The 20,419-nt window shown below is 43.1% G+C and overlaps 2 protein-coding genes across 2 annotated transcripts in view; one reads left to right on the top strand and one right to left on the bottom strand.

The window, feature by feature from the left end:
- Positions 1 to 1,136: 1,136 nt before the first annotated feature.
- Positions 1,137 to 13,028, top strand: PKD2L2 (polycystin 2 like 2, transient receptor potential cation channel; the record flags this gene model as incomplete). Its single annotated transcript, XM_082490137.1, has 14 exons — positions 1,137 to 1,194; positions 1,421 to 1,522; positions 1,769 to 1,905; positions 3,286 to 3,539; positions 4,326 to 4,547; positions 5,165 to 5,393; positions 5,910 to 6,080; positions 7,632 to 7,813; positions 9,046 to 9,166; positions 9,894 to 9,995; positions 11,169 to 11,248; positions 11,341 to 11,410; positions 12,200 to 12,330; positions 12,782 to 13,028. 14 exons carry the CDS (start codon positions 1,137 to 1,139, stop codon positions 12,897 to 12,899), a joined length of 1,977 nt encoding a protein of 658 aa, XP_082346263.1. The 3' UTR covers positions 12,900 to 13,028.
- A 3,042-nt stretch (positions 13,029 to 16,070) lies between these two features.
- FAM13B (family with sequence similarity 13 member B) overlaps positions 16,071 to 20,419 on the bottom strand; it is a 40,301-nt gene continuing 35,952 nt past the window's right edge. Inside the window, exons 20-22 of the mRNA XM_082489813.1 lie at positions 20,209 to 20,381; positions 19,678 to 19,779; positions 16,071 to 18,421 (exon numbers count right to left, since the gene is read on the bottom strand). Of these exons, the coding sequence (XP_082345939.1) occupies positions 18,298 to 18,421; positions 19,678 to 19,779; positions 20,209 to 20,381 (399 nt within the window). The 3' untranslated portion in view covers positions 16,071 to 18,297. The remainder of the gene's footprint in view (positions 18,422 to 19,677; positions 19,780 to 20,208; positions 20,382 to 20,419) is intronic.

Consider the following 20,419-nt stretch of genomic DNA (forward strand, 5'->3'; position numbering starts at 1 on the left):
GACTTATCCGATTGTTGACTTGAATCATCCAAATGGTCTGCGTGCTGCTATTTGCAGCCACCTTGCCCAAATTAATAATAAATACCACAAAACCTGATTTTGCCAAACTCCCAGAACACCTAATCTCTGAAGGTTTTTCAACTGTACTTGTGAAAGGAAAATTTGTGAGGGTGGAACCGGCCTGAACTCCTGCCGGGGGGTGCACAGTAACGCTGCTGCTGCTGCTACGCAGCAAACCCCACGACCATCTTCCAAAACTGAAAAAATGAGGCCTTAGCTTCACCCTGCACTGCTGTACCATTAAATAAAACCCCTAAATCTGAGCTGCACAACACTTGACTATTAAACCCCCACCAAAACCCAGCAGCTCTACCACCACGCTTCTCCTCCGGGCTGCCAGATCAAGGAAACATACTAAAATAACTGCGCTCTTTGCGGGTTTGAGCTGATCGAATGCAGACCCGTACCCAGCTGGTCCATAGCCTTCTTTGGAACATAAAGACACTGCGACTTTTGGGCAGGGTGGGGTACCAGTGCTGCGCACCAGGTCTCCAGTACCAGGTCTCCTCAGGTACCAGGTCTCACACAGCAGCACCCCCGGTTCTTGTACGGGCTGGGAGCCCCAGCAGCACCATGGCACACAGCGTCGGTGTTAATATATGTTTAAAACAACATATCCTATGCTCCCTGCCGCTCTTCACAGCACAAAGGGAATTTCCCAGTTGCCTGAACTTAGCCTGGAAGCACCCAGACGCTGCAACTTATCGTTTAATTCCTCCCCCCCCCCCCCCCCCCCCGCGAAGGAATGGCTGCCAAGAGGGGAGCTGGAAGTGCGGCTCTACCAGGCCCCGTTGCTTCGGCTCTGCTTGAGGGGGGACCCGCAGTGGGGGGACAGCGCCGCTGAACGCCACTAACAAAAATAAAATACCGATAATAACACTCTCGGAGGGCGGGAGGCGCAGCCCCCCGCCGGTAGCCAAGGGCAAGCGGCGGCGCCCCCGCTCCACTAGCCCGTGGCCGCTGCCGTCCCGCTCCCCAGCCCGAGCCCTCCCGCAGGCGGTGAGAACCGGCCCGAGGGCGGGGGATCGTTGGGATTCAAACGGGGGAACGCCGGCAGCCGCCCCGGCCCGGCCACCATGGAGCCGTCGGCGGCGCCGCAGCGGCCCGCGGTGGACCCGAGGCTGAGCGGCAGCGGTGGGTGAGGCGGCCCCGCTCCCCTCAGCGCCGGACCCGCTCCCCTCAGCGGGGCCGGCGCCGCCCGAGCCCCCCCCCCCTCAGCCGCCGTTACCCCGGGCCCCCCGGCACAGCCCGGCCTCGGCCCGCCGCCCCCGCGGGAGGGGAGCGGGGCTGCCGGCCACGCCGGGGAGCGAGGGCTCCGTCCCCTGACTCTTTTCTGCCCCGCCGCCCTTTCCCCGAGCAGGTGCCGCCAGACCCCACGTCAGTTGCAGCAGCGAACTGGAACTGAAGACCACCCTGCGGGAGCTGGTCATCTACGCCTTCTTCCTGACAGACCTCTGTATACGTAAGTCATGAAATGACGGAGGTGGCCATCTACAAATAATTAATGTATAAGCTGTACCGCTTTCAGTGTTTACTCCTTACTCCACCTGCCTTCCACCCAAAAGCATCACTTCAGTTGAAATATCTCAGACCGCCTTTTTCCGGCGGCATGGCTTAATGACAGCTGAAGCAGAGGAGCAGGGTTAGAAGCTGTTGTCATCCTCCAGTTCCAGCCTGCGAGCATCCCCTCTTTGCCCCTTCTTTGCAGTGACGTTTGGCATGGTGAGCACAGACATGTACTACCTCAACAAGGTCATGTCCCATCTTTTCCTGGAGCCCTCCTCCTTCTCTGAGGACAACAGGAGCGGTTTCGGGAGTATCGGGAGCAGAGCTGACTTCTGGAGGGTAAGGCTTTCATTGCAGAGGTGTTTGCGTGGAGAGCAGACACGTGAAGAAGCTCTGAGTGTTAATTTGGAGCAATACAGTTTCACAGTTCTCCCAAAAAAACATAGTTCTTCCAGCTGAAGGAAGGCTAATAACTTCTTAAAATGCATTTGGATAAATTCTGGGTACAGACAATAATACTGATAATTCTGAATAATCCATCAAGGAAGACAATAGGCCAGTTGGCTACTTGCATCATATTCATAGAATCATAGACTGGTTTGGGTTGGAAGGGACCTTGAAGGTCATCCAGTTCCACCCCCCTGCCCTGGGCAGGGACACCGCCCACCAGCCCAGGTTGCTCAGAGCCCCATCCAGCCTGGCCTTGAACACCTCCAGGGATGGGGCAGCCACAACTTCAATATTATTGTTAATATTAGGCTTGGTCTGAAAAGAGCTTCAGTAAAAGCAGAAATATTTTGAGTTTACAGTTCTTTTGACTTTCAGGTGTTAAAAAAAAATAGTTGATTTCCACAGGGGCAGCCAGGAAAACATACCATCTCAGTTCACCTGATTTGCTGTTACATTATCTCATACTTCAGTGATGGCTGCAAAACGCTTTTCTCTGTTTTCACTGCTAGGTGGAGGACTTCCCAAAAACTACCAGTGTTGCCCAGCTGACAGCAGAAGGCAAAGTTTCTCACCCAATTCTTCCTTAAAATTGGAAATGCCTGGTTATAACAATTCATTTGGAAGAATTGTACTCCCTCTCATCATGGTGTCTGCTATGGCTAGTCCGTAAAATAGCAAGCCCTTACTATACAGTGTGTACGTGCTGATATACTAGAAATGCTTGTAATACATGCTCTGATGATGCCAAACCATGGCAGCATGTTGTTTTGTACTCAGAATAATGTTCTCCCCAGGTTTAATGCTCTTTATCTGCATCTAAGAAACACTTCAAAAATAAACACTTCTTCATTTAGATTCAGATGACTAAAAACCTAGTCAGAAATATATCCCAAAACAGATCTTCAGAGATTAAGATAACCAACAGATTTTGTTAAAACAACATATAGTGTTTGTGTTTAAACATACTCGTTTAGAATTCAGCAGAATTTTTCAATGAACCCCCAAACAGACATATGTTGTAGTCTTAGCCTGAATAATGCCATTACATCTCTCTGGTAGAATCGCATCGGGAATAGAATTGACTCCTAGCAAAAAGATGTGAATATATCATATTTATAAGACAGTACGTAGGTGGGAAGTGTTTGTATTCTAGATTAGACTCTAGCTGTAAGTAACCTGAGAACCCTGTACAGATTTGTATGCTAAAAAGTGGGGTAACAGTGGTATTTCAGTCATCTTTTGAAACTTTGACCTCACTTGCGTATATAGTTTGCAGAAGGACCCCTGTTGGATGGACTCTACTGGGACAAAAGGTATAACAACACGATGTTAACCCTCCAGAACAGCAGCCATATTTACTATGAGAATTTGCTGTTAGGAGTAGCCCAGATCCGCCAGCTGAAAGTACACAACAACACTTGCGCCATCTACCCATATTTCCGTACTTTTTTAGAAGACTGTTACAGTGAATATCGTTATGGAGCCGAAGACAGGTCTGAGTTTGGTCTAAAGAACGAATCTGAGTAAGTCATTGGTCTAAAGAACGAATCTGAGTAAGTCATTCTACTTCAGCATAGAAATGTTTTTAAAAACATAAACATAGCCTTAATGCCAGTATTCTTCAGTTAGTATATGCAATTAGCTGAATTTTTCTCTTGTTTACGTTGAGATAAGCCATGGATTTGTTTTTGTGCCAGCATTATAGACGGGAATTTGGCATGGGAAATTTACAGCGGAGAGACAGGAAGAACTGGAAACAGCAAGCCCAGTTCAGCAAAAGCACATGTTAATGGGTCTATCTCCACTAACATCTCTGGAGAAATGCTCAATTATATGAGGCCTGAATTTAAATCACATGTTTATAAATTGGAATCACACTAAAATGGTGTGGAAACAGAGCCAAAAGGCCTGCTTCACACACTTCGTTTAGCACCAATTTAATGCAATGAAAGAACATGTGAACATGCCACAGTAATAATGAACTATGTAAACCAGAGATATTCTGTCTATCTATAAAGGTTTTAAGGTAATAAACTGTCTGGCCCACATTGGGCAAAATCCAGATTCATAAGCAATTGCTGTTTTGTGAATGTAACGAATAGCTAAGTAAAAGAAATGGGAATATCTTAAGGCCATATGTCTCGTGCGTACTTCAGCTAAAGTAAAGTGTTATTTAAAGGTCTGGCTTAGATGGTCAGTTGTGGATGCAGAAGAACACAAACTAATAAGGATTGTCTGAAATAAAAGTTAAAGCTTACTTCAGTCCAGTTTCCATAAGCTGTGCTGCTGTGTTTTCCCTTTTCTGATAGATGGAAATACAGCTCAGCCTCCTCGTTATCCCCGTGGTACTGGGGATCTATGGGCTTGTACAGCAGCGGAGGGTATATGTTCACCTTACCTCAGTCGAAGCAGAAGAGCCTGGAGAAGTTGGTGTTTCTCAGGCAGCACAATTGGCTCACTAGAGGAACCAGAATTGTATTTATTGATTTCTCAACGTATAATGCTAACATAAACCTCTTCTGTATAGTCAGGTGAGTTCTTACCTTTACTACACGTGAAATCCAATTCACTGAGACATAATGCTTCCATAAGGACGCAAGGAAAGGCTGGTCACCTCAGGCACACGCAGCCACATTTCTCAGGTAGCAGCTGGCAAGACAGTAATTCATTAAAAATACAGAAAATCAGTTAGTGCAGGGAGCAGGCCCAGATCCTTCCTTTCTGTTTTGGGTGGTTTTTTGGTAATAATTGGTGTCTGCTCTGTACAGCTGGTTGCTGCTGTCGTTTGGAATAGATTTCATAGCCTTTTGCAAGGTCAAAGACTGGATTATTAGTATTGTTGTCAGCTAGTGGAAGGAAAAGACTCAGGGTAGGGTGAATGTTTGGTCTTCTGAGACACAGTTTCTTTAAAGACTTAACCAAACACCATAGCTTGGGCATCCCAAGAGCTTCTTGTTTTCCCCTCAACCTTCCCTATAGTTTAATACTCTTTTAATGGGGGACTGAGCGTAACCCTTACAAGATGATCTTACAGGTGTAGGAGTTCCAGTAAGATATTATTAAATGTAGTAATAATTAATATTAGAAAATTAAGGGCTGAGATGATTTAAAGGGATAGTAACTAACATCAGTCCTCAATTTTTTCCAGGTTGGTGGTAGAGTTCCCTGCCACCGGGGGTGCTCTCACCTCCTCACATACTTACTCTGTGAAGCTCCTCAGATACGTCACATATTATGATTACTTCCTGGCTTCTTGCGAAATCGCCTTTTGCCTCTTTATCATTACATTCATAATCCAGGAAGCTATAAAAATAGTAAAACTGAAAAAGAAGTATTTCAGAAGTGCCTGGAACTATCTGGATTTGCTGCTGCTGGTGGTGAGCTACCCCTTGACTTTCACCTCTGTGCTTGCCAGCCTCGGCTAGCACTGGACAGACAGCCAAAACAGCCCAAATCTTTGCCGGTTAGAGTCAGTCACCCACTGTTCTGCACTGAAGAGGCCACACAGCCCACCATGGTTCAGCACACTTGAGCTCTTTTCTAGCCTTGCTGTGGCTCAGTGTCCTTCTTACTTGTTATCCACTTTGTTTGTTTTAGCCTTAATCTTTGCAGAGCCGGGAAGATAGTGCCTAACGGAGCTAACACAATAAAATTAGGATGTATGCAGCATGTTACATAGCACAAGCCCAGAATTATCACAGTACAATTACAAATGGTTCGGCCAATAAAGTCTCACATGCACAGTTTATGACAAAACATGTAAAAAGCTCAGGTTCTTCAAATCTAACTAGGGGCCTTTTGAAATCAGTACAGTCTTTCCTGTGCAAAGTGACAAGTCTGAAGAGTGGGGGTGTAGCTGGACTTCAGTTTCACTTGCTTCTGCTTTCCTTCAGCTATCCATCCTTGCCATTGCCTTCAACATCTACCGCACTGTAGAAGTGTCTCTGCTAATGGAAGAGCTGCTGTCTGATCCCCATGTATATCCAGACTTCTATTTCCTTGCGTTCTGGCAAATCCTTTACAACAACATGATTGCCGTCAACATCTTCTTTGCTTGGATAAAGGTATTGGTTCTTATTACCTTTTTTTTTCTTTTGTACTCGAGAATCACAGTGCTTCTAAGCATAGCGTAAATGTTCACTTTTACCTTTCCATGGGTGAATTGCAAAGGCTAAAAAGGAGAATTTTGTTTATAAGATTCCAGAAGAGTTTAAAATTACCTCCTTCTCAGAAACATGGGTCACACAAATTCCAAGCCCATGTAAAAAAAAAATTTTGCACGTGGGCAGCTGTGTCCCTTAGAGCAGCTGGGAAATTACCATGGCCAAACAACCTCCTCAAACGCAGTCTTTTCCTGGACTAAATATTATCCAGGTCACAGCCTGACCTACAGAGATGGCATGGCTGTAATAGGTGAAGCTATTTCATAGCTTTTGTGGCTAAAAGCAATGAAACAGTAGCTACTTTTTAACTGCAGAGGAATGCAAAACGTGTCTGAACTCGATTCAGAAGTGGCGGTGTGCCAGGACACCTTTAATTTTATTCGTACTAGCAAATGGATTTGCTGATCTCTGGACGGGGTAGCAAACTTCTCTAAGATTAGGAGCAAAAACTTTAGGAAAAAAAACTTTTCTTCCTAACCAGGTGCTCTGGGGCCAAACCAGTCCTTCATGTTTGCACACCACTGCCCCTAATCTACTAAATCCTGCTGGCTCTGACTGCGGTCTGCACCCAGCAGACATCAGTGACTTTGGTTTGGGTGGCCTCGGTGTTCCCAGTGGCTGGATGAAACTTCCCAAAGCTTTGCCTGATCCCAGGGTGCTTACAAGCCCTCTTTCCTCTAAGGTATTTGTAAAACACTAACACAAAGCAGCTGCGAAACAGACAGGAGAGGTGCTTGCATCTGACAGGAGAGATCATGCTTTACAGTCATGCCCCGAGTACCCTGAGCATAAGCTATCATGAAAACAGGCTTTAAGATAAACAGGATATGGTTGGCTTTCTGGGCTGCGAGTGCACATTGTCAGCTCACATTGAGTTTCTCATCAACCAACACCCCCAAGTCCTCCTCAGGGCTGCTCTCAATCCCTTCATCCCCCAGCCTGTATTGGTACTGGGAGTTGCCCTGACTGAGGTGCAGGACCTTGCACTTGGCCTTATTGAACCTCATGAGGTTCACACGGGCCCCCTTCTTGAGCCTGTCCAGGTCCCTCTGGATGACATCCCGTCCCTCAGGTGTGTCAACTGCACCACTCAGCTTGGTGTTGTCCACAAACGTGCTGAGGGTGCACTCGATCCACTGCTATGTCATTGATGAAGATACTGAACAGTGCTGGTCCCAATACTGACCCCTGAGGGACACCACTTATCACCTATCTGAAGACCTGTCCACACACCATTAGCTTCAGTACACAAGCATATTTGCCCTGCACAATATTCATCTTCTCCAGAATCACACCCAATTCTAGTTCTCCTTACAGATACATACCATACAACTTATTTCTAGGTAAGACCTAACGTGTAAGTTATGATTACAGATAACATTCTAGAAATTATGTTAAGAAGTTACAATCTATTTTGATCCCCCAATACCAATGTGTTCTGTTCTCTTGCAGATATTTAAATATGTAAAATTTAACAAGACCATGACGCAGCTGTCCTCCACTTTATCTCGCTGTGCCAAAGATGTCACTGGATTTGCCATCATGTTCTTCATTATTTTCTTTGCCTACGCTCAGTTTGGCTATCTGGTCTTTGGATCGCAAGTTGAAGAGTTTTCCAGTTTCCAAAACTGCATGTATGCTACTTTCTAAACTTTTTGATAACAAAACCCCCAGGTGGTGCAGGCACAAACCAGTTTCTGCTAAGCAGAAATTAAGAGTACAGGTCTCCAACACTTAAGCTTATTTTGTAGAGCAAAACCAACATTGTTGTCTATACAATCTGCTTCCCAAAACCTTCATATGTTCAAAAGAGACCACATGTACATTAAACAGTTCAGGGAAACATAAGAAGGGGAAGCTCAGGAGTAGTTCACCCAATGGAGCTATTAGTCGCGACAGTTCTCAACACAACTTTGTCGGCATGTGTAACCAGGCCCCTGGGCAATCGGGCAGGGCTGGCAGCAGGCTGTTCTCTTTTTGCCTCGTTCAAAAGCAGGAATCTGAAACTACCAAGCCACTGAGTCTGTGGTCCCGTCCCCAGCATGAAAACCACAGAACTGCTTGAGCGACCCAAGTGGCCCAGAGCACAAGCTGAGCGTGTTTGCAAACAGGAGTCAAAACATCCAGCTGCATAGCCATGAGTCCCCAAATCCCATCTGCTGCCTCTGTTACTTTTTTCCCCAGATTTTTTTCAGCCACTCACTGTAGCAAAATCAGATCAATTCCAGGTGCCAGCTGGAACTGGTTTTGATGGTCCTTGCACCTTGTAGCAACCCTATCTTGTCACCCGCAGTGTGCACTTTTAGTCCACGGCTACATTTCTTACAACTTGAGAGAGAGATCTTTACTGTACCAGATTGTTTGAAAGCAGCTTTTCATGTAAAATTAAGGCACTTCTAAACCAGAAAAATAGCTCATTTTGGATCCGAGATAGTTCTAAGATGCTGCAATAGAGAGAAATATTTGTCTTAGCTAGGAATAAAATCCCCTGTAGGGGGACATGGGACCTATACTGTTACCTTCTATACTAACAGAAGATAAGGGATCATGAAGCTAGAAGAGAAGGGAAATAATTTAAAGAAACCCCCAAAACCAGGTGGTTTAATCAGAATGAAAGTATTTTCTCATACAAGCCATTTAAAAATTCCTTTGTATTTTCAAATTCTCAAATATATGCTAAATGCCCAGTTTACGATAGCAGTATTATCCTGGCTTGCTTTTTGATTTCAGTGACTAAGGTAATGGTGAATCAGTCTCAATTGTATCTATTGCCTTCCCCCCCCCCCCCCCCCCCCCCCAATAATGCTTACAATACGTCTCTTTAGGAGAAGCCAGTCAACCTCATTCTGCTATTTTTTACTCCCAGCTTTACCCAGTTTCGTATTGTGCTGGGAGATTTTAATTTTGAAGCCATCGAAGCAGCAAACAGAATCCTTGGACCTATTTACTTCATCACATTTGTCTTCTTTGTGTTCTTCATATTGCTGGTAGGTATCATCTTAAAAATGCTTATCCTTTTGCATAAGCAGTAGAGAAGCTCTGTTGTGCAGTGCTCCAAGACAGTGCTTTCCACCCCAAGTTACAGTGGGTTGCCCTGGCTGCCCCTCAGTACACTTGGGCAGAGAGGCACTCCGAACTCTTTTGCAGGAATTCCCAGCAGGCAGACATTTCACAGCTCTCCCTTCCTCCAAAGAGCCCCAAAAAGGGCTTTTGCACCACAAAATGAGCACGTTGCCCCTTTCAGTCTACCGCACCACCCATTTCTTGAGATTTTGATTTCTGAAAAACTTAATCAGATGCTCTTGAAAACTGCAAAATGTCAGCCGTGTCAGGCGGGAAGGTTAAAGAGAGACTTGCATGGGACCGTGTAGGTGCAGGTTTGGTTTATCTGTTAGATTGATGTTTTCATTAATTACTTCAGATTGAAACATCATCTGAAAAAGCTACAAGTATACGACAGGAAATCTGTTGCCTCCAAGGAACTGGGCCTTCTAGCCAATATTGCAGGTGGGAAATAAGCGATTTGTCTCCCAAAAACATTCCCTAAGACCACCAGATAATTTAAGTGCATTAGGACCATATATGTGCCCAGTAGAGCTCTTCAATTCCGTTAGTTACGTGGCCTAGCATGGAACAGCCCCCAAAACAACAGCCCCAGCAGAGGACAAATGCAGTTTCCAGAAACAAATATCTAACTGCATCCTTCCTGTGCAGAACATGTTTTTGGCTATTATAAATGACACCTACTCAGAAGTCAAAGCAGACTTTAAACTGATAACCAGTGAAGAACTGCAGATCAGAGACCTCTTCAGACAGGTAAGTACACACGTCAGTAACTACCTCATTTAATTCAAGACAAGAGGAGGAATTTTAAGCTATGTCACTAGGAAAGAGCCTTAAACAGCTAGGCCATAGCCATTAAAGAACACACGCTATTTGTTTTTTCACTTTAAATAAACGTTTGACAGATACAGAGACATCCTTCCATCAAACTGACAGGAGCTCCTACCAGTAAGAGCAGTGTATGAGTTTGGGTGCAAAGAGCCTACCTTTCCATCACCCTTTGAAAAGCGGTATTTAAGACCAGCCTGCTTTGTGATACGTCCTGTCATCAGCTTTCCTCAGAGCGTACTGTTGCTGCTCTTCCAAACTGAAAGACTAAAGATCTTCTCTGCATGGAAAGACAAGTGAAAATACATACCTTTAAAACGCTGCAAAGTTTAGACCATTTTTATGTGCCAAAAATGAGTACAAAAGGGGAACAAATATTTCCCTGACTCTTCAGTTAAACTTGAAATTATGACCTCCTTTCCTGCCAAATGCATACACTGAAGCCAAAAAGATTGTATGAGGTTCCATCGCTGGGACGAGTCAGTACCTCTGCCTAGAGATCTAACCTTAATGGGAATACAGCATCACCGGTGAGATAAATCAGATGATTGAGATAGGTATGGGATGAGAGACCCGCGCATTCAGACTGCGTTTCTCTATGCTGAGCGCTCCGTAGGGGAGGGCTGGCAGCCGTACCTACCTGAAATTTTCCTGTAGGATTTTATGAGTGGCATAGATACAAGTTCCATTGCTCCCACAAAGCCTAGCTTTCACTGAGGAAAGGGAAAGGGGAGTTCCTGGCCAGGATACAGCTAGTCTGATCAGCAACAGCACTGCTTAGATCCCCCACTCAAGTTTGTTCCCCTACTTATCCTGGACTACAGAAAAATTAAACTGAATATGCTTGAAAACAGAAACACTTACCGAATTTGGTTGGCTATTGCCTTCAGGGATTTCATGACAAATTTGAGATACAGCAGGGTAAGTTCTCTGAGCCGAGCCAAGGGAACAAAGAAAGCGATAGCCTGGCGGGATGTCTGTTTAATTGCCAAGGCATTACACTGACAGTTTGTTCCTTGCATTTGAGTCCTTGTGCAGAAGTGTCTCTGGTTAAACACAAGCCAATTAATGTGCCTGACTTTCCCTGTCTATGTTCAGAGTTGCAATAAGGCCCTTGTCAAGCTCAAGTTGAAGAAACCAGAGATGGATACAAATTCAGCAGAGGAGAGCTTGGAAAGGTAAGATCTCAGCATTCGCTGTTCCCCCCTGCACTGAGCACAGACCTATTCTCATGGGACTTCTGTCTCTTCTCATATGTGTGAATGACAAGCAAGGAATTTTCAGCCACCAAAGGAACGGGTATTTCTAAGCTTTCCAAGGAAGACAGTGCTAATGAAAAGGTAGGCTTTATTCTTTCCTATATTCTTAGAAACTGCTGATTATATTGCAGAAGTTGTCCCCACTGTTCCTTACAAAAGCTATTTCTCTAAAGGATACTATTTTTAACATCATAGGAACAGCAAAAGCTAGACCTATTAATAAACACAAATCACTAATTATGCCCAAAACTTCAAATGAAAGGTTGCTCAGGGGCAAGGTCATACACTAAATAGCAGAGCTGGCTGTAGGGTGAGGTCAGTGTGTCTTAGCAATGGTACAAAGTTGTGAGCTGGGCATTTGCCCAAATGTTAAACCGAAACAGATGTATGGAAAACAAACAAATTTTACAACAATCTGTTGGGTTATAGGCTGCATCTAGAAGAAAGATTACTGTAGCTTCCTGTTGCTTTACAAAAAGGTTTCCAGCAGTCTTCAGTAGCTCCGTATCTGGGATAGGCCCATGCAAGTACTTCTAAAACATTTTTTAAAATTACTTCTACAGCAAGAGAGGGAAAAGCCCCTTGGCTAGTTGTAAACACTGCTACACACAACGCTTGCGATCTCTCAACTCTGAAAAGAAATGTGTATTCCTATATCCTGTATTTTTGGAAGGGTCAGAAGGAAAATCTACTTTCAGATGGAGAAGAGAACATTTTTCTCCCCAAAGCTGCATCTATGTTTGCCTGCCTGCATGCATGCCCCCTCCCTGCATGAGTGACTGCTGTTACAGGTGTCCCAGTGAGCCATGCTGGCTTTGAGATTTTGGTGTTTGTTGTTTGTTTTTTTTTAATCCCTCTGGTGTTGAATAGAGCCATCCGAAGTTATCAAAGCTACAGGAAGGGGAAGAGAAACTTCGTCAGAAGTATCCACTTACTGACAACATTGACTCGGTCACAGCTGAGAGCTGCAAGGGCTTCGTCTCCACTGCAGAATTTCATCAGTAAGTGTGCCTGAGTCTGTTCTTGTAGTCTTATTCCCACCCCCAGGCAGCTGCAGCCCTAGCTGAAACCCTCACCCAGTGACAACCTGAGAGACAGGAGATCAACCACAAAGTCAGTGATTTTAAGATATTTTAAGTGCTCTTATACTGGCTGACAACAGCTGCCCTCAGGGAGGGAAGAAGGAAATGAAAGAATTTAGAAGAGCAGCTTATAAGGACATTAGTCAAGAATGAGGTGGGACAAGAATTTAAAATACTGTCACTCTTCTAAAACATCTCCTTGTGGCTGCCCAGGGAGGGGGACAGAGACTGTAAGACCTTGTGCTTGTGAAGGGTGTTTCAGGACATAGACCTTTGGCAGCTGACACAAGTGAGCATAGAGGAAGGTTGCAAATTCAATTTTAAGGGCAGCACCATCTCAAGGATGTGTTGCTGTATTTGTGTGTTCCAGGCTCTTCAGGTATACAGCTGAGTTGGGAAAAGAATTAAATAACATTAATAAAATATTAATGAGAATTATGGAAAACACGTCACAAGTGAAGCATACTTCAGGCAAGACGGCACAGTAAAATGCATGAACAGAGATGGTCTGATTCTTCACACAGTTTAAATATATGCAAAGACCCCATTCTCTCCCCCCACCCCCTTTATTTTCCCTATTTCTGCATAAGAGAAGCAGGAATGTTAATAAAGGTATATACCATTGTTGCTTCTGGGTCTTGTCTTTGAAAGTTTCAGGTGCTTCTTCAACTGTGGGAAGAACTGACCAACCTTGCTAGAGCTGTGGGCAGGCATCTCTACGAATGCCAGACGGCATTTATTCCTCTGCCTTATTTCAGGGCTGCTGTGAGACACAGATAGAAGCTACCTGCTCCTGTAACCACGGGAGCGGAGGACGAGCAATGGCAGCACCCAGTGCCTGCTCCCCACCCTTCGCTCCACCTCTGGTCCTGCGTAGCCCAGTCCAGCACAGGGGTCATGAGCCCTCACTTCCCTGGACTTTCTTCTCCTAGTGCATCTGCTGCCGAGGTTAATGCTTATTTCTTAACAGTTCTTGTTCCAGGCACATGTTGCTTCCAAAACAGGTTACTGTTGCCTTCAGAGAAAAAAAAAATATATATATTATTCATTCAGGAGATAAACCATCTCTTATTTTGATCAGCCCTAACAGCTGGAACCACTAGAGGGCGATTGGCTTCACCCTTGCACCAGCCTGGCTTTTCGTAACATCCTTTTCATTCCTAAATCCATTTATCCCCGTTGCCTTACAGACAAGGTGTTATGTCCAGGCCAGAAGCTATCTACTCCTATGTAGTTGTTAATATTTTTTCTTTGCCAGGACTCGGCCACAGGAAGAAATATGACACGTGTCCAGATGCCATCTGAACATGCCATGAGAAAACACAGGGCCACCCCCCGGCTGCAGCAGCCCACCCATGCCACGCACTGCCTGCCCCAGGCACGTTCTGCTGCTGTACATCTCAGCTCACGCATGACACGCAGCCCCCAGCCTCCAAAGTACCCTGAATCTTATAGAAATTCTACAGTGATTTGTAATATTACAATGTTTTATGTCCTGCAGAGCACCATCAAGCTACTACATGGTCTCTGGTCTCTGTGTCTAACCACACTGCTGAGGAGCCGTCTCGTGCAGAGGGGAGCAGACAGGCACTTGAAGGGATCCCAAAAGAGACCGCTTCAGCCTGATAGCACAATGTAGCCATGCACTGGTCTGCCTGCCAGGGATCACTGATTTTTGTACTTCAGTTTCCTGGCCAAGCCAAGCCATCCTCTCTCATCTAAAAGGGATCAGTTTAAAATAAAACCACCTCTTCCTTTCCCTTCCCAAGGGTTCTTGTTGCTATGCAGTGTCCCAGGACACTTGGCCCAGAAAACAGAGGTCACCGATGATCTGTTTATCTCAATTACTCAGTAGCCTGACATGCAGGAAAGCAGATGCGTTGCACCTTTGGCATCTCCGACCTTTCCGCCTCCTGGCAACCCGTCTTGTACAAAGAAGTCTCAAAACCTTTAGCCACAATTACCTACCCAGGACTTCGTGGAAGAGCTTCCAAGTGCTTCTTGCCCTACTCCTCTGGAGCACAGGAAACCCTCTTTACATCCAGCAAGCTCCTTGCCCTGCACTCACATAACGGCTCAAGTAAACCTCTTTGAAAAGGTAAAGCTTGGAATACTATAGATTTGTGTCATCTCAGACCTGGTTGCTCAGAAAGGAAGATCTGTCCCAGTACCATGGAGCTTTTTGCACCCTCAGAAATAGCTGTTTCTCCTCTGTTTTGGCTAATGGTGTTTAAAACAGGGTTATTTTCCTTATTTGTATATTCTTCATTGCTTTGTAGTATGTGGATTTTAAACAGTTCCCACCAAACCACTGTTTGAGGGATTTTTGTCTTCTCATTAGCATCTTGATCAGAGCAAGCTTTGTTGAATAAATAATGCTAAGTGAAAATGGGAGGATTGAAGAACAGATCTGTAACAACCTTGTTCATTCTTCAAACCAGTGTCCTACAAATTTGGGCTTTCTTTTCCCCCACCTTCAGAGGAAAGGCATGTGATCAGAGGGAAGGTTATTCTGTCCCACCCTAAAGCATGTACTGCAGGCTGCCTTCTCTCTCCTCTCCCTCTACTTCCTAGTTGGTTTTCTTCTCCCCATTTACCTGCAACTGCCACACATTCACAAGCAGAGTCTTCACCTTTAGGAGTTCTTCTGTCCCCTGCCAGGCCTTAGGCTGAAGGTGGATTTACACAAAATACAACAAAAGAGTCAGTTTGAAAGACCTCCATCACTTTTCGTATGAATTTACATCAATATACTATGAAAAAAATCTATTTTGTCCAGAGGAAAAGCATCCTCCTGTGTTTACAGAAGGTGTGTGCAGTAACAGCATTTTCTGGCCACAAGCACAGCCTTAAAACCAGTATCACAGCAGTTACTGCTAAGAGAATCGTAGAGCAGTTTGGGTCGGAAGGGACCTTTAAAGGCCATCTAGTCCAACCCCCCTGCCACGAGCAGCGACATCTTCAACTTGATCAGGTTGCTCAGAACCCCATTCAACCTGACCTGGAATGTTTCCAGGGATGGGGCATCGACCATCTCTGGGGGCAACCTGGGCCAGCATCTCACCACTCTCATTGTAAAAAAAATTATTTTCTACATCCAGTCTCAATCCGCCCTCTTTTAGTTTGAAGCCATTACCCCTTGTCCTGCCGCAACAGGCCCTGCTAAGTATATAGAGACAGAATCATCAGCTGAAGGTGTATTCACTGGCAGTGAATTAATTAGCTCAGTAATGGCCAAATCAGCTCCTCTGCCCCATCTACTCCTGAAGCTGCTACTGTTGGAGCAGGAATGAGGGAGACTCACAGTTTGCTCCTGTGTCACCACACGGTGGGCTGGCAGCCTGGCAGGAACTGAAGGCCACACCACACCATAAGCCAGGCTGTCAGTTCAGGAGCTGCCGTGGTCCCTTCCCTGCTGTCCCTGCCGAGAAGCACAGTCTGCAGAGGTAAAATAAGGCCCAAATGGCTGCAGCTTCATCAAGGGCTGTCTGAGCACCCCCAGTGCCAGTGGCTCTGCTGGCTGGCTGCAGCGTGTGGACCTGCCTCAGCAACGCCCTGAAACTACAAATACACACAGGAATAGTGAAGGACTCGGCACTTGGTTTTAAGAGACGGCAGTGGAGGAGAAAGCACGATGAGAAACAAAAGATATATGACAATAAAGGTTAAGGTACTTTTATTATAAAAGTCTATACAATGAGCACCAGACATAGCAATGCAATTATATCTGGTTTAGTTATATATATATTCCATATCTATATATCCATATAGATATATAGGTTTTGCTTTTACCAAAGTAAAACTGTTATATCACAAAATGCCTAGTTCTACCATTTATTTATTGCTCAACAAGGATGGCACAAAACACACTCAGCATAACTGTTGCCATGCTTATCTACTATACTGAATAAACAGCCAAACACTGCATAACAAACACAAAGCAGCTGTTAATTCTGAATTGGAACCAGTCTGATCACTCACTCACTTATAAAAATATTGGAATCATATAGATTTAAGCATTATAAAGGAGGAATATATTATTTAAAACATTTAAATAGTGCATATTGACATTTTGCATGTGGTATATAAAACACAAACATTCATGTACAACACTATACAGTACACATTAGTTTCAATGTTTGGATACACCCGTGTCTGCAGACTGATAGAAAAGTAACTGAAGTGTACATTGCACTATGGAACAGAATAAAATTGATAAATGGTCTCAAGACTAGTTTAACCTCATAATTCTCTAAGGTCCCAGATCATTTTGCAGTTTGAAAAGGAAAAAAAAAAAAAAAAAGGCATACCACCAGTGCTCAATAGTTTTAGTGCTTTTTTTTCTGAATTCCAAAATTACATGCCTACAAGCAGAGTAAAACGAAACAAGTATTCTACAGTACACAGATGAAATCTGAGCACTAAATATCCTACTTTCAACCTATTTCATATGCTTCATGACAGAACAGCAAGTCTATGAGGTTACATGCTAGCCATTTCTTACGTTGTGAGAAAGTTCATTTTTGGTCTTTCATAAAGCAGTGTGAATAATAGCTATGTTGACATCAGCCAGTCATAAAAACATGCAGTGAGAGGAGGTGCATGCAAAACATGGCCACAATCAAACTGATACATTGAAGAAAGAAAAAAAAAAATTGAGAAAGCACCAGTTAAAATTAACACTTAGATTTTGCCAGATCAAAACCAGCTGCTGATGGCTGTTGCAGAGCATAAAGCTAGTAGCTAAATCATCATTCAGCACAGCAGATGTGATACTCAAAACATTATTTAGTTTCAACTCTGAAGCTAAATCATGCAAGGCCCATAAACTGTTTTGCTTACATCATAAGGGTTAGATAACTTATTTTTATTCTTCAACTGTAAAACAAAATCGTGATAAACAGCAGTAATTTTTCATTCAAAACCAACAGTTCACCCTGTGGTGCGCATTAACTACACTGATTTTAGCCCTTGATACCATACTTATTTCAGGTACAGTGGAATTTTAACCATCCTAAGCCAGCTCTTTTCTGCTGGAGCTACGCAAGTCTGAGCGCCATCAGGTTTCCCATACACCAAAATGTTCATTATGTTCCTCAAATCTTCCAAAAGCGGAGATGCAGTATCCAATTCAGACAAAACACTATGTCACCACTAGTTGATAATAACCGATTAAATGATAAAATGAACAACAGTAACATAAGTCCTGTAGGCAGCATGTGATATAACTTTTCAGTTTTCCAAGTTTTAAAAGACACTAAGCAAGGTCACTTTCTGGTTTGTCCACGGTCATCTTTATCAAGGAGGAAACGTGACCACTAATAAGCAAAATCCATAGAAGTTAATTATTACTGTGTTACAGGTGCAATTTAGAATACCAAAAATTAAAGTTGTTCCACAGCAGTCCTTTGAAAGGAATTTCAGTCTGTTTTTATAATGTTCCAGGAAAAAGAGCTGTATGTTTAATTTGCTGACTTTTTTCCCCCCAAAATAAAAAATAGGCAAGAGGAGTAGTTCAGTGTAGCATTATGGTATTAATAATTTCTTCAATAATGCAAAATGTTGGTAATAACAAAAGTCTCAAAGTTCTTGAATGCTAAAGAAAAAAGCTATGATTGTTTTGGAACAAGATGGATGCATCTGTAATACAAAACTTTGATGGAACCTGTGTTTGCTAAAGTTGGATAGAGCAGTCTCGAACTTAGAAATCTTATTTGCTCTCTAGACAGGACCTACTTACCCTTCAAACACATTATAGTGGCACCACAATAAAGTGCACAAACTGGATTCTTTCAACAGTGCATGACAACTGAACACAAGCACCCAATAAGTACAGTGGTAGTATACGGAAACATCATGTTATTCACTGGTTTGGAGGAACATAATTTAAATTGATTTTGAAGAATCTTGTTTGCTGATAAGGACTTCTAACAGCCTAAGTTTGGCTTTAATTTTCTTGTACTCCCTGTACTCGTCAAGCATTGGAACCCGATCTTCTTTCTGTACATTCCTGTAAAAAAAAGCACATCTAAGTTTCAAGAAAGTCCTCTGTACTGTAGCAAGCCAAACACAAAAGCAGCAATGTGCAGTTCTCTTAGAGCTGATAAAAAGACTTTTGGCAGCTTGCTAACCAATAATAGACACATTGTTGTATTTTAGTTCATTGTAGTTAAAATTGCCATCACCTAAAAAACTGAACAGAAAACCCAGCAGTATTTATTCAGCCCAACTGTTGCAGCACTGTTTATAAATCGTTCTCTTAAGTTCTTCTGGAGTTTTTATTAACAGGATGTGAAGACCTTCATTTCAGATCCTGTGTATACATTACAGAAAAATACAAATAAATTTAAGTTGATCTACATTTTCACTGTATGTAGACTGACCCAAAAATTGATAGCTGAGAATTATTCTTAATTATTTAAGACTGGACTGTAATAAATTAATCTATTAACCTGCCTTCTTTTTAAATCAACCCTTCATTAACAACCTCATTGATTACTATTAAAGTCAAAAGGAATTATGTCCCAAATTCAGTAAGTGCGTGATGAAGCCATGTTAGTGCAATTTGTATGACCAATGGTCCAGGAATTTATAGTTAAGGAGAAATACAGTAGAAAGTATTGTGAAGTGAGAACATCTGCCCGTCAAGAAAGTGACTGACCTCTTAAGAGTGTTGTTAGTTTTGTTTATGAGTTGATACACCTTGAAAAGCCTCTTATTACATATAAAGGGCAGCAGTTCAATCAAATTCATAACAATGTATATTCAAGGAAGAAGCCTCCAAGAACTAAACAATACAGAGAAGAATAAAAACGATCTACCCCATAATTGCTAAAGCAAACATCCACTGTCAGGACTGACCTACTGGAACAAAGGTCAAACTTCTTAGGGCAAAATTCTCTGCCCTATGTTAAAAACAGAGGGATAATCTGAGTTTTATATATATATATATATATATATATATTTAAAAAGTATTTTATATATATATATATAAGTATTTTAAAGTGTTATTTTTTTTAAATGAAAAAGCCCACTTCTATTTTCATTACTATGCTTTACAGACTGTAACAGAGGAAACAAAACTCAGGAGCAGGCTTCCTCTGCTATTAAAAATACACCAGAGTTATCTCCTTCAGGAGATTATTCATGGTAGAGATTAAAACAGATCAGATTCCATTTGTCAACATCCACATAAGAAAGTTGAAAAAAAATACTTGGCTACAAAATAACACTGCTGTCCAGCATCTGCTTTTGTGGTAAACAAACCTTCCATTCTGCTGATAAAACTCCTCTTCAAATTCTCGTAATGTCTTACGTAGCTTCTTCTTTTCAGCTCTGGCTTTCCACAGTTGCTCCAATAATTCAGGCCTAAAAATTTCAAGCGAAAGAAAAATACTGTTGGCCATACAATAGAATTTAAATTCTTCAAAGCATACTCAAACCCAACTGAGCTAGCTGCACTAATAATAAATTTGTCTTGCTCACAAGGAAGATGCTGTCTGATAGCAAAATATTGAGAACAAATTAGTAGGTAATAAAAGGGTATAAATTTTCTGCTGTCTACGCAACTCAAGTAAGGCTGAAGTAGGTTTAGAAGACACTAAACAATTCAGTGAATACAAAAAGAACGTAGTCACACATGTCAGAGGAAAGAACGCTCCTTCAAGCCAAACGCTTCCTGAGAAGTGCTGAACATGTCACTTCCTTCCACCCAACATCACAGATTTGGCATCATGACCATAAGTGCAATAATCGCAACTTTTATAACCAAATCAGTCACTTCTTATTTTTACATACATGGAAGCAGCGCGGGTGCTCGACAGCCTCAGGTCCCGGGTCAGTTTCTCTTGACCATCTTCAACATCAGACTCAGAGTTTTCAACAGGGCTTAAAACAGACGGTGTTTGGACAGCGGTTTTTAAAATATCATTCAGGTCTGTAGACAAACCATCGCTTTCCTCCTCTTCTTCCTGAAAGTCAATGCAGAAATTCCAAACAAATATGAAAT

The sequence above is a fragment of the Vanellus vanellus genome (assembly GCF_965231255.1).
Source record: "Vanellus vanellus genome assembly, chromosome: 13".
NCBI classification, from domain to species: Eukaryota; Metazoa; Chordata; class Aves; order Charadriiformes; family Charadriidae; genus Vanellus; species Vanellus vanellus.